Source organism: Phocoena phocoena, chromosome 15 (genome assembly GCF_963924675.1).
Source record: "Phocoena phocoena chromosome 15, mPhoPho1.1, whole genome shotgun sequence".
Classification (NCBI taxonomy): Eukaryota; Metazoa; Chordata; class Mammalia; order Artiodactyla; family Phocoenidae; genus Phocoena; species Phocoena phocoena.
This window is the reverse complement of record NC_089233.1, coordinates 66,632,144-66,646,241: the sequence shown is the minus strand read 5'-3', so window position 1 is coordinate 66,646,241 and position 14,098 is coordinate 66,632,144. Positions and strand designations below refer to the sequence as shown.

Below are 14,098 nucleotides of genomic sequence, written 5' to 3'. Positions count from 1 at the left end.
CTGGCTCCAGAGGGCTGCAGGTATTTGTTGTTTGGCCCCTGCAGAGCTGCTTTTCCATTAAACTTCTGGACCTGCCACAAGGACCTGGCCCAATAGGGGATCTGATGCCAATTGCCATTTGAAAATAATCTGTGCTACCCATTCCCACCCAAGCCCAGGCCTGCCTAGGAAAATTGCTGGCTCCATCACACTCTCCCTGTGTCCCTCACCCCCTCCCCCTTCTACCCCAGCCTCCTTACCTGGCAGTGTCTGGAAATAAGGTTGCAGCTTGGAGGATACGGTACTGGTCACTACCTTGCAGATCTGGGGAGAACAAAAGAACTGATCAGCAAAGTTTTCCTATAGTGGAAAATGTCCTCTGAGAATAATTATCCAGACATGTTTTGCTCTTCTTGAATGTTTTCTTGAAAATCATAAAACTACTCAAGTTTCCCTTTTCTCTTTGGCCACCAGGAAGCTCAGAGTTCAACATGTAACTTGGAAATAGTAACTTTATATGACTGTATGACCTGCACATCTGCATTTTATTTCCTACTCTGGCATGGAGCTTTCCTGATGGGTATTTATGTTTTCTATTTTTTAATGTGAGATTTTGTTTGTTTTTGTTTGCACTCAGACCCTTTGTGGAATGAGGTGGTGAAAAAATGAACAGGAGGTGGTCAGATGTCAGCCTTCCCCTGTGTGTGCTTCTAGGAGCAGGAGGCAGGTCCTCTGCTCAAGCCTGGGTGGGCACCCTCATCTTTGCTTTGTGTGGCCAGAGAAGACTTCCCAGCCGTTTCCCTCCCATAACTCATAGGGGAACAAGCACTGGTCTGAGAAGCCCTGGGTCACATGTTGATTTTGCCACTGAGGAAGTTACTCCATTTCTATGAGAAAAGAGACCCTTATTTTCTCATCTGTAAAATGGAGCGCTGTGGGTTATATTTTCCATTCCATTTGCTCTTCTGGAATGTGGCCCTGTCACACCCATTTAGAGGTGGAGTCTGTGAACTCTCCCCTACAATCTGGGTGGGCGGGGTGGCTACTTGCTTCTAACCAATAGAAAACAGCGCAAGTGACATTGTGTAACTTCCCAGGTGAGGTCATAAAAGGCTGTGCAGCTTCCACTTTGGTCTCTTGAGATGCTCCCTCTGGAACCCATTGATGAGCTGTGCAAAGCCCCAGCCCCATGGAGGGGACACAGGTAGATGCTCCACTCAACAGCCCCGGCTGAGCCGAGCATCAGGTCTTCCCAGCTCAGGCACCACGGACATGAGCGAGGATCCCACTGGATGACTCTAGCCCCAAGCTTTGGAGCTTTCCCAGATGAGGTACAGACATCATGGCGCAGAGACAAGCTATGCTGGTCCCACTGTGCCTGTTGATTTCCTGATCCACAGAATCCGTGAACATTATCAAATGGTCGTTGCTGGATGACGCTGTATTTGGGGCTATTTGTTTCGAAGCAATAGCTGGAATAGAGGATTAAAATCACAGGCTTCCTTAATTTGACCCATTGGGGCTGATGGGGTAGGTGGTGCAGTAGGTGGCGGTGGTCAGATAAGCCCCGCCTTCACGACGTTGCTCCCCCGACGTCTTGAATGACCTCATTCATCCAACGGAGTCTCTCCAGTCCTTGCATTTCTTGCCTGTTGGGCAGCCCCTGGCATGATGGGTCACTGTCTCTGACTGAGGACCCTCCCCGCTCTCCACCTGGCCCGCTACTTCCTCTTCCTCGGACACCCTGTGAGCTCCTTTTCCCTCGTGAAGATGTTGATCTCCTGGGACTCCCCGCTCCTTCCACCCAGGAGCCCCTCTGGAGCTTGCCATACATGCCCATGGCCCCTGTGGGACATTGTTGGTCCACCGCGGGGGTCCCCTGAGCTTGGCATGACAGCTCCCTACACACCCACCAACTCTCCCTGCCTGAGGACTTTAATCCCTGGACCTTGCTCCCAAGTGCCAAGGAGTTACAGCAGCCAGAAAGAGGGGTGAGAGTTGATGGATAAATACCCATCTTCCCCACCCCTTTGGGACAGTTCTGAGGTGTGTGCATCTCTGAGCCCCAGCTGTCCAGAGTGGTAGCCGACTCAATAATGTTCCTGTCCCCAGCTCTCTTCCCCACCCCTCGCCTGGGATCCCCGCCCAATAAAACACTCGCACCTGAATCTTTGTCTCAGCCATGCCTGGGGGGACCTTGATTGGGTGCCCCGCTCCACGTCCCCAACCTGCGGCCAGCACCCAGACCTTGGTTTGCAGCCAGACATCTCCCCTGAGCTCCAGCCTGAGAGTCCAGCTGCCTCCTGGACCAAGTCCCTGGATGTCCCGCAGGCCCCCAAGGCCAGCACATCTCAACCAAACCCGTCAGGTTCCCACTCCTCCACAGTACTGGTCCCCCTATCTGCCCACAGGGCAGATAGAGCACCTCCACACTTCCCTCCTGCCTTCCCCACTGTCAATCAAGTTATTTTATCTGGGGCGGGGGAGGGAGGAAGGAAAGGAAGGAAGGAGAAATTTTGGTTTTCATGGAGTGTGTTTCTATCACATAAAACTCTGGATGTCCCAAGGAGACTAAGAATGTCGCTCTCGGAGAAACCCGTGCCTCTGCTCCAAGTGGCCCAAAGGTGAGAGCAGGTGGTACATCTGGCAGCGAAGGGCCAGCTGGACACCTGGGCTGCCTGCCCTCAGCTGCTGCCCTCCAATGCCAGTTACTAATGAGGGCCACCAGGGGGCTCCAAATCACAGCAAATCACACGGCAGCCTGGCGCCTGCCTGTCCGCTGCCACCCTCCTCAGCCCCCACCCCCATCCACACTCTATATAGACCCTTCCTTCCCTCAGACGCCCACTCTTCTCTCTGAATTCCTGGGGAGTGGACTCCCAAACTCATTCCTCGCCATTTCCAGGCCTTCGTAACATCAGGGACACCCTGACACTTCATTTATTCATCCATCCATCCATTCATTCATTCAGGCCCATACTCTCTTCTAAACAATATCTTAGACTAATTAAGAGCTTCATCTCTGAGGTGGGGTGGCATGGGTTTGAAGCCCAGCCCTATCACTTCCTCTATCTGTGTCTCGGTGTTATTATTGTTCCGCTTGGCTGCTCTCAAGGGGTCACTCTTAAGGCGTTAACAAGAAATAATCTGTTTCAATAGTTCTTTACCTTAAATACATGCGAACACTCCCCTCATACTATTACTTAATTACAAAGATGGTTGAGTTATGGTTGAGCCAGGCTGGTGGGGAGCCTTCACTATTTTAGTAATCCTTACAACGGCTTGGTGAAGAAGGTATCAATGTCCCCATTTTACAGATGGTGAAACTGAGGTTTGGAAAAATCAAGTGATTTGCTCAACATCACACAGCTAAGCCCTGGAGCCAGAATCAAAGCCCAGAGACTCTGACTCTAAAACCTGTTTTATAATCTCCTCTGTTATGCATTTTGACCACCAGGCACGGATTTTTTTTTTTTAACTTTTGACAGAATGCCTTCAGATAGATGATCTCACTTGATGGATGTCTCCCTACCCATGTTGTCAGTGCCTTTCACTGGGAGACCAAGGTCTCCCACCTGGAAGACTGCACAAGCCTCCTCAGTGTCCCCGAGACTCCTGGTCTCTCCAGCCGTTCTCACGGCAGCCAAAGAAGTTGTTCTAAAGCACAGATCTGGCCAGGTCACCCCTTTGCCTAAAGCCTTCAATGGCTCCCCATTGCCCTTTGAGAAAACTCAAGCTCCCTTGTCTTGGGAGACAGGCTCAGGGGTTTCCTGGAGACTGACAATTTATTAATGGAAAACTAGCCCAAGGAATGGCCCCTTTTCTCAGCTGAAGAGGTTGGCTTGTGTGGGGTGGGGGTTAGGGTGAAGGTAGGCTTGGGAAGCTCTGGTCCGTGTCTGTCTTTCGTACCAGTTCCAGCCTCAGGACATAGTTTGACCACACTCTAGTCTAGCAGCTTCATCAGCTGCACGTTTTCTGGGTGGGTATCGCTACCAAGGGGGTTCGGGGTTGGGGGATGGGGAAGGAGGCTGGAGGGCTATGAGGAGAGGGGCTCAGTGCAAGAGAATGGTAGTTTCTCTGCAGGGGAGAATGATGGGAGAAGAGCAGAGGTGGTCCAAGCATGGGGGAATTTGCCGTGTGTGAGTCACATGACCCTTTCTTAGTTTCTCACTGGATCCCCAAGAAAATTGACATGACTGATTTTTAGAGCTGGACATGTGCTTTCCAAGGGCTGTGGGGGACTGCTGAAGAGGTCTGGGTGAGAGCAGAGATAAACCCACGCACATATGGTCACCTTATCTTTGACAAAGGAGGCAAGAATATACAATAGAGAAAAGACAACCTCTTCAATAAGTGGTGCTGGGAAAACTGGACAGCTACATGTAAAAGAATGAAATTAGAACACTCCCTAACACCATACACAAAAATAAACTCAAAATGGTTTAAAGACTAAATGTAATAAGGCCAGACACTATAAAACCTTTAGAGGAAAAAATAGGCAGGACACTCTATGACATAAATCACAGCAAGATCCTTTTTGACCCACCTCCTAGAGTAATGGAAATAAAATAAAAAAGAAACAAGTGGGACCTAATGAAACTTAAAAGCTTTTGCACAGCAAAGGAAACCATAAACAAGACAAAAAGACAGCCCTCAGAATGGGAGAAAATATTTGCAAATGAAGCAACTGACAAAGGATTAATCTCCAAAATATACAAGCAGCTCATGTAGCTCAATATCAAAAAACCAAACAACCCAATCCAAAAATGGGTGGAAGACCTAAATAGACATTTCTCCAAAGTATACATACAGATTGCCAACAAACACATGAAAAGATTCTCAACATCATTAATCATTAGAGAAATGCAAATCAAAACCACGATGAAGTATCACCTCACACCAGTCTGAATGGCCATCATCAAAAAAATCTAGAAACAACAAATGCTGGAGAGGGTGTGGAGAAAAGGAACCCTCCTGCACTGCTGGTAGGAATGTAAATTGATACAGCCACTACGGAGAGCAGTATGGAGGTTCCTTTAAAAACTAAAAATAGAACGACCATATGACCTAGCAATCCCACTACTGGGCATATACCCTGAGAAAACCATAATTCAAAAAGATAAATGTACCACAATGTTCACTGCAGCACTATTTACAATAGCCAGGACGTGGAAGCAACCTAAATGTCCATCGACAGATGAATGGATAAAGATGTGGTACGTATATACAAGGGAACTCAGCCATAAAAAGGAACGAAATTGAGTTATTTGTAGTGAGGTGGATGGACCTAGAGTCTGTCACACAGAGTGAAGTAAGTCAGAAAGAGAAAAACAAATACCACACATATGTGGAATCTACAAAAATGGTGCTGATGAACCCAGCTGCAGGGCAAGAATAAAGACACAGACATAGAGAACGGACTTGACACAGGGGGCGAAGGGGAAGCTCTGATGAAGTGCGAGAGTAGCAGTGACATATAGACACTACCAAACATAAAATGGATGGCTAGTGGGAAGCTGCTTCATAGCACAGGGAGATCAGCTCCATGCTTTGTGACGACCTAGAGGGGTGGGATAGGGAGGCTGGGAGGGAGGCTTAAGAGGGAGGGGATATGGGGATACATGTATACATATAGCTGATTCACTTTGTTGTACAACAGAAACTAACACAACACTGTAAAGCAATTATACACCAATAAAGATATATATATATATATATATATATATATAAAAAAGAGGTCTGGGTGAGAGCAGAAGTGTCCAGTGATGCGTGAGGTATGTGGACACAGAAGGCCCCACCCGCTCTGACAGGAGGTGAGATTCTGAGCCCCTCGTACCTTGCGGTTCATGCTGTTTCGGAGCGAAGACTCGATTTTTTTACGGAAGAGTTGGATCAGCCACCTGGAGATTGACACGTGGGGACATGCATGAGGCTTCCCAGGTGTCCCTGGGATGCATTCAGAAGGCTGCCTCATCTGGGAAGCCTTCCTCCCTTTTCCAAATAAACCTAAACTCCCTCATCCCTGGCCTCCAACTCTGTGCACCCCCATCAGACACTTCTTCCCCTGTGTGCAGTGACCTGTTTCTGAGGTTATTTCTTCAACAGGTGCACGGCTGGACCCCCATCCCATCTCAGCCTCAGTCCTCACCACTCCCTCTCTCTGTACTCCAGCCACACTGCTTTGCCGTATCCTCCTGCGTGCTGTGCTTCCCCTCACCACAGGGCCTTTGCACATGCTGTTCTCTCTGCTTAAAACACCCATTGTCCCCAAGTTAATTAACTCCTACTTATTCTTTTCATCTCAATTGAAATGTCATTTCATCAAAGAAAATGAAATGGCCAGCCCCCAGACTAGGTCAGATCCTCCAGTTCTATGTGTTCATCGCACTTTGTATCTCTTTTTCTCAGTTCTTATTGTGAGCCATTCATTAATGCAATGATTTGATTAATGTTTGTCTTCCCCACGGGCTGGAAGCTTCAAAAGAGCGGGGACTGTGTAGCTAAGACTCTGGGGCCAGCAAGTCCTGGGCTGAATCCCAATCCCTTCTCAATACTCACTAGGGATGAAAACTCAGGTTATTTCCTATTCTTTCTGTGTCTTGTCTCCTCTGAATATGGGGTAATAATTGACGAACTGCACAGAGTCATTGTGTGGATTGAATGAGATAAGGAACATGCTTGAAACAGTGCCAGGCACGCAGTAAGTCTCCAATCGCTGTTAGCAAGGCCAAATTTTTAGTGACCACTGCTATTTCCTGAGCAAAATGCACAAGCCTGGTGCATAGCAGATTCTTAGTCGATGGTCATTGGATGGATGGAGAGATGAATGCTTGCAGGCTTGTGGTAAGGATTGTATAACTTGGTGCACTTAAAGTGTTTAGTGCACAGCCCGGAGCATAAGTGCTCAGTAAAGTTTGCTGAATGAATATTGAATGAGCGAGTGACTCTTCAAGGCAGAGATGTGGTGTGTTCCATCTGTAGACCCCTGTCCCCTTACACCTGAGGCCTGGCATAGAAGTGGCATTTGGGATGTGTTTTCTGAATACAAGAATAACTAGGACAGGGACTGCCCTGGTGGCACAGGTTAAGAATCCACCTGCCAATGCAGGGGACACGGGTTTGAGCCCTGGTCCGGGAAGATCCCACATGCCGCGGAGCAAGTGAGCCCACGCGCCACAACTACTGAAGTCTGCGCGCCTAGAGCCCATACTCTGCAACAAGAGAAGCCACCGCAATGAGAAGCCCGTGCACCGCAGCTGAGTAGCCCCCGCTCGCCACAACTAGAGAAAGTCCATGCGCAGGAGTCCATAACTCCTCCCTCTGGGATGAAATGAGTTTGGGATAAGACAGTATGTGTGAATGTAGTTTGTCAACTCTTCTATAATGTGAGGAAGTATTGTTATCATTTTGTGTGTGTGTGTGATCAGTAGTGAAATGATAGATGTGAAACAGCCCAAGTGAAGAAGTAAGCAATTCTTGTTGTGGGGAATGGACACACCCAGCAGTCCTTGTAACAGAAGGCAGACTCACGCCCCTCTCCTCACCACAGTGTCTGTTTTCTCCCTGGATTCACCACAAAGGAGAAGACCCAACACAGCCAAAAATAAATTTATAAAAAAAGAAAGAATAACTAGGACAATCCAGTCCCTCCTCCCATCCACAGCCCCAGGAGATCATACCCCAGGCTGCTGCGTGAGATGCGTACGCGGACACTATTGACGTGGCTGCTGCAGCTGGAGCAGGTGACTGTGGGGTGGCCTGAGGTGGGGTCATAACCCAGCTTGAGACCAGCCAAAATGGAGATGCCCTCCACACTCAGGTCAAAGTTGCCGCTGACTTTGCTGAAGGGAAACAGAAAGAAAAGACTTGGAGCAAGCATTTTCTTCTCGCTGCCATTCAGACTTCACACCAATGCTGGAAGGCAAGTTTTGCTATTATCTCCACTCTGGGTGAGGAGATGGAGTTCAGAGAGGGAAGGCAGCTTGCCCAAGATCACACAGCAGCTGAGTGAAAGAGCCAGGATTCCAACCCGAAGTTTGAACCCGTGTCTGCCTGGCAGAACCCTGCTCTTACTGCCTCAGCCTCTGCCTGTGTGCTGTGTGGCACTGAGAGTGTTCCTCAACCCCTCTGAGCTTCAGTTTCCTTAACCAGACCCTGGACCAGCAGTGGGACACCAGCTTTGCCACTAGAAAGCTGAGTTTGGGGGACCAATGACTTTAATTAATGCCCTCATTCATTAAATGGGGTTAATAACTCCTCCCTCTGGGATGAAATGAGTTTGGGATAAGACAGTACGTGTGAATGTAGTTTGTCAACTCTTCTATAATGTGAGGAAGTATTGTTATCATTTTGTGTGTGTGTGTGTGATCAGTAGTGAAATGATAGATGTGAAACAGCCCAAGTGAAGAAGTAAGCAATTCTTGTTGTGGGGAATGGACACACCCAGCAGTCCTTGTAACAGAAGGCAGACTCACGCCCCTCTCCTCACCACAGTGTCTGTTTTCTCCCTGGACTCACCACAAAGGAGAAGTTGATAAACTGACAGGTCAGTCTGAGCCACTGTCACTGCTGCACAGTCACTGCAGGAAGGGCCCGATATTTAGATTCAGAGCTGTAGTTTGGATGATCTGCCCCAATTTTCACCTCTCCCTGCACCCATACCCTCACCATTGCCTACCTTGGGGGGATATGTGTGTATTTCCATGCTCCTGACTTTGGACTTGACCACATGACTTGCTTTGGCCAATGGCATACGAATAGAAGTGACCAAGGGCCAGTTCAATCCCCCCCAGGCCTTAAGGGGAACTGCATGTTTCTGGTTGCCCTTTTTGCACCTCCACCATCACTAAATATGCTCTGGGTAGCCCACTGGTCCAGGGAGGAGGAGATACCTGTGTAGCACTGCTACCTCAGCTGAGGTCGACCTACATCAGGGAACCCCAGCCGACACATAGATAGGTAAGTGATGATATATGACTTGTTTTAGGTCACTGAGTTTCGGTCACTGGTGGTTTGTTACAGAGCGATAGCTAATTGATAAAGGGGTAAACTAAAGGTCCCACTTAGCCTTCCATCCTAAGCCACATGCACCAACTCAGCCTTGCCCGTGCCCTGCATTGAGATGTGGGGAAATTCTCCGCTATTAACCAAGGGTTATGTTGAAAATTCTTCTGTGAAAAGTTCCCCCAGGAAGTCTGAGGGGGCAAATGGTAACGGGCCAGGCAAAAATTGGGCATTCTCGAGACCTTGGCTCTCATCTCCTCCAAATATCACCAAGAGCTCACCCACACACTCAACAAGCACTGAGCTTGGACACGCACATGAAATTCTTTCGTGCCTTCCATTTGCCACTCATCTTGATACTGGCATCTTTGACGGAGAGATCAAGGTCTTGACCAGGCGATGGTCTTATCTGGGAATTGGGAAGCTTGAATTCACGAATAACCAAGCTGCAAAGAAGAAATGATCAGTTAGTCTCTAAGTGTCCCCACAAGGACTCAGTCAGTGGTCAGTGCAGACCCATTCCCCTCCGTCCCGGCTCTTTACCCCAGTTATTCCAAAAGAACCCAGAAGCTATGAGAGCAGCCTGGGGAGCTCTGTGGTTAGGCTTTGAAGTCAGACAAATCTGCATTTGAACCCTGCTCTTCAGTTTACTGCTGTGTGACCCCGGGCACATCACTTAATCATGCTGACCCTCAGTTTCCTCATGTTGTAAAATGAGCACAGTAACCTCTGTCTTGCAGGGTGTGTGACGATCAGTGAAGATTATCCCAGTGACTACGATTTCTGTAAAGGGTGGAACATGTCTGCCTTGTTTTCACTACTGTAGCATAGCCTGAGGAGTCAGACACATAGTAGGTGCTCAAAAATATCTGTTGAATGAATGAGTGCATAAAATTCTTTAGAGGACATTTATGGATTTCTCTCCCCAGCACCCATACCCCTCTCTCGTGATAACAGAAGTGCCATTTTACTTTGGAGGAACCCTTCCCCACATCTAGTCCGTGATGCTCCAGAGAAAGTTGACTTCGCCGCCATCTTCAGGGGGTGGAGCTTGAGACTTCAGCACAAGCTCCTTCGTGTCTTCTATCCCCCTGGCCACAGTGATTGGTCCAGGAGTGTGTACATAGCCTAAGACGGACCAATCAGAGTGAATCTTAGGAGTTTTGCTTGAGCTGTAAGGAGAAGGTGCCCTCCTCCCACAGGGCTGGGAGTGCTGAGAAGACGCTGCCGAGTGCTTCGCGGGGAGGCCCTACTCAAGAATTAGCCCTCCCGAGGGAAGCGGTGCTGAGAGGTGGCAGGAGAGAAACAGGGTCCAGTGACATTTGAGCCTTCCTCAAGCTGAACTTGTGAGCCAATACCTTCTGGTTTAGGCCATTTTGGACTAGGTTTTCTGTCCCCCACCCCTAATCCTAATTAACACGTGGACTTGGCACAGAGTTTGGGGGTCCGTGACATCCCCGCAGGAGTCACGGTGAGTGCCTGAAAGACCGTTTGTGTGGTTTTCTCCACATGCAGCTTGGGGGATTGGATCCCCTTGGGATGGTGTAAAGATTAGCTTTGGGATCCCAATGTCTCTGAGTTTAGGAGTCGGTGGCTCTGTGAGTCTAGGTCTTGGTGGCCCCAACACACTACAGTCCTGCACACGGAGGACTGAGCTTGACGGACCTTACCTGTAGAAGCTATACTTCCCTTTCCCAAGGTACTTCATCTTAAAGCTTCCTGAGAAAGTGGGAATTGTGACCTTCTCCAACTCCTTCTGCAGAGTAGTCACTCCCTGCTGGCAGGCTGAGGGGAAAGAGCGGGGTCAGTGGTCAGAGGTGTACAGCCTGTTCATGGCAGGGACGTTGGGATTGGAAAGATCTAAAGCAGGGCTCAAGTTAAGGTTTTTGTCAAGGGCCCCAGAGCAAATATTTTCTGCTCTGTGGGTCTTACTGTCTCTGTCACGGCCACTCAGCTTTGCTTTCATTGCACAAAAGCAGCCGTAGACAATACGTCAATGAATAGGTATGGTTGTGTTCCAATAAAACTTTATTGATGGACACTGGAATTTGAGTTTCATATCATTTTCACATGGTGTGAGATAGGATTCTTCTTTTGATTTTTTCCAACTGTAAAAGCCATGCTTAGTTCCTGGGCCATGCAAAAACATGTGTTGGTCCAGATTTGGCCTATAGGCTGTCATTTGCCAACCCCTAGTTTAAAATATCACCCCCTCCAAATGCCCTGTCATGCATCCTGCAGGTGTTATTGAACATCTGCTCTGTGCTCTGCCCTCACAGATACTCTATCTCTCTGGCTTTCAGACTCTCTCGCCACAGGACCTTTGCATGTACCACTCCTGTTGCCTAGGAAACCCTTTCCTCTCATCTTCACCTGGTCATTCTAGTCATCACTTCCTCTAGGAACTTTCTCTGACTCATCAGATGAGAGCGAGCCCCCTTGTTATCATTCTCATGGTGCTGTGGGCATCTCTTTTGGAGCTCCCATTACCGTTTGTAATTATGCATTTATTCATGTGATTTTTTTACTACTATCTCTCTTCCCTACTAGATGTAAGCCCCCCAAGGTCAGTGGTAGACGTCACGGACGTCCCCTATCTTTACCACAGTGACTAGAACTTAATACCTGTTGGAGGAATGAATGAATGAATGTTCCAGGGTCAGGAATTCTGCCATCAGTTATTACGTGGTTAACAGCATCGAAAAACCAGTTAAAAGGCAAACACGTTAAATGAGAAGAGTAAGTAGTAGGATGAGGGATCCCAGGAGCCAGTTAGGAAGTAGTAAGAATAATAATAGTAAGAATAATAATAACAGTTATCAAGCTCTTACTCTGTTCCAGGCACAGTTCTGGGCTCTATACACATATTAAGTTACTGAATCTGAACAATCCTGGGTAGTAGGTCCTGTTACGACTCCCAGTTCACAGATGAGGAAGCTGAGACTCAGAAAGGTGACCACACAGCTGGCAGGTGATGGAGGCAGGATTGGAATCCAGGCCTTCTGGTCCCAGAGCCTGTGCCCTGGGATAGGCCTTCTGGGGGTTCAAAAGTAAACAATGCATAGATTGTCACTGCCCGGAGGGAAAAGAAAATGTGGGATGGCCACGATCTGTGGGTCTGCAGCGGCCAGGTCTCGAAGGGTCTCTAATGCCAAGCCCAAGACATCCACTGAGGGCACTAGGGAAACGCTGAACAGTGTAAGTAAAGGGGGGAATGGGCAGCTTTGCCGTATTTCACAAATCTCACTGGTTGCCGCATGGGGTGTGAGTAGAAGGGGGAACCGAGGCTGCTGTGACAGGACATGAAGACTTCTGGGCTTAAAGGCCGAGCCCAAGCCTCTGCTCTCTGGAAGACTTCAGAACCACCCCAGCTCTGGGTATAGAGCAGGGACATAATCCTTTCTCTTAGCTCATGGGGAACCTTCCATCTGCACCCCTGGGATTCAGAGGTGTCCTGCCTGGGCTAGGGTAGGAATTCAGGGGTGGGATACCAGGTCCCTTTGGTCCTGTCCTGATTCTCCAGGGGTCCACCGCGGCTGTGGTTCTGCCTTCCGGATCTGATTTCTCTGGCACTGGCTGTCCCCCACTGTTCTGCAGTTCATCTCTCTGTCACTGAGAGGCAGCATTGAGCAGCCCCACCCTGGTACATCCGACAAGACCAGAGCTCAGATCCAGGCCGCCCACTTCCCAGTCCCTCCTCCGAGTTTGTCTGCTCATCTGTAAAGGTCGCTAGTAACAGTACGTCCTTTTAGCACAGTGCCTGGCACCGATCTGAGCAGGTCAGAGGGCTGCTTCATGCCAGTCTCTCCTCTATCTGGGCCTGGATGCAGGGCCTGGGGGACCCTCTCTGGGTCACCCAGATGGCTAGTATGCACAATATGGCTGCCAGCCCCTGCCCTGGGGGAGGGCCTCCCCACACTGAAGACTGAGCCAGGGACCTTGAGACAAAAATCAGGGCTGAGAACCAGCTTGGAAGGAAGTGAAAGGCCTAGAAGCCCGAGTTGGGTATTGCGTAGAGGGAGGGGACCGTGAGGGACCTGAGCACTGGACTCAGAGTCCTCCAGGCCAGGGCTCCAATCCCGGTGCTGCCACTTCCAGCCCTGTGACCTTGGGTAGCTCACCTTATCTCAGCTTCTTCATATGTAACACAGGGGTAAGAGGGCCTCCTTGGAGGAGCTGTGAGCAGGCCATACACTGGATGTAAAGGGCTGCACACAGCAGGTGCTCAATCAGTGCTCCTCAGAGGTTGGAGGGGAGAAAAGGAAGGCATCCAGTTACCGTAGTCCAGGCCCTTCTGGGTGATCCTGGCCACGACGCCGGGGCTGGTTGTCGCTGTCACAGCTGTGCCCAGGGCGGCCAGTACCACCAGGGTCGCCCACCTCCATGTGTCATCAGGGCCCCTGGCCATGTCTTTGTCCTGCAGAGCTGCCAAAACCTCGAGGCCTTGGAGGGGACCCAGGGACCTATAAATGAGGCAGCTGGGGAAGCGCAAGTCAGTGAAATGCAGAAAAGAGGAAGGAACGCTGAGCAGGGGCGGGAGAAGGGGTGGACGGCCGCCTGCCTGCGGTCCCCCACCATGGTCGGGGCCACAGCCCCAGAGCAGCCAGCAGTGGAGCCTAGGAGCCCTGTGTCTGTGTGTGTGGTGTGTGTGTGGTTCTATGTGTGGTTCTAAAATTACCTGCAATCCCTAACTCCAGAGAGGACAAGCAGAAGTGTATTTTAGAGCATTTCTCTCCCCTCTCCCCACCTTTGGTAAGTGTAGATAGAGTGTGTTTTTCAACGAAGAAATACGGGATCACACTGATCAGTTCTGTAAAGTTCCCTTTCTTCAATGAACAGTATGTAGGGTTCTGTCTCCTTCTACCTGCACTGCACGGTATTTCATTGCTTCCTCGTGTGTGTGTGGTGTGTGGTGTGTGTAGGTTGAGACTTCTGGCTCTGTGCTTCATTCTCCTCCCTAAGCACCCCTTCTCCCTCCCTGAACCCCCACCCCAATCCCTTTATCTAAGGACTTCCTGGAAGCTGGGTGGTAGGTACATCAGTGCTCATTATATTTTTCTTTTCTTTTTTTTAATGCTTTACTGAGGTTCAGTCGAGAAATAAAATTGTATACAGT

General features: G+C 49.3%; 1 protein-coding gene across 1 annotated transcript in view; it reads right to left on the bottom strand.

Moving 5' to 3' along the window:
• BPI (bactericidal permeability increasing protein) overlaps positions 1–13,443 on the bottom strand; it is a 29,897-nt gene extending 16,454 nt beyond the window's left edge. Inside the window, exons 1-6 of the mRNA XM_065891819.1 lie at positions 13,261–13,443; positions 10,653–10,767; positions 9,300–9,428; positions 7,659–7,820; positions 5,816–5,879; positions 240–303 (exon numbers count right to left, since the gene is read on the bottom strand). Of these exons, the coding sequence (XP_065747891.1) occupies positions 240–303; positions 5,816–5,879; positions 7,659–7,820; positions 9,300–9,428; positions 10,653–10,767; positions 13,261–13,390 (664 nt within the window). The 5' untranslated portion in view covers positions 13,391–13,443. The remainder of the gene's footprint in view (positions 1–239; positions 304–5,815; positions 5,880–7,658; positions 7,821–9,299; positions 9,429–10,652; positions 10,768–13,260) is intronic.
• Positions 13,444–14,098: the final 655 nt, after the last annotated feature.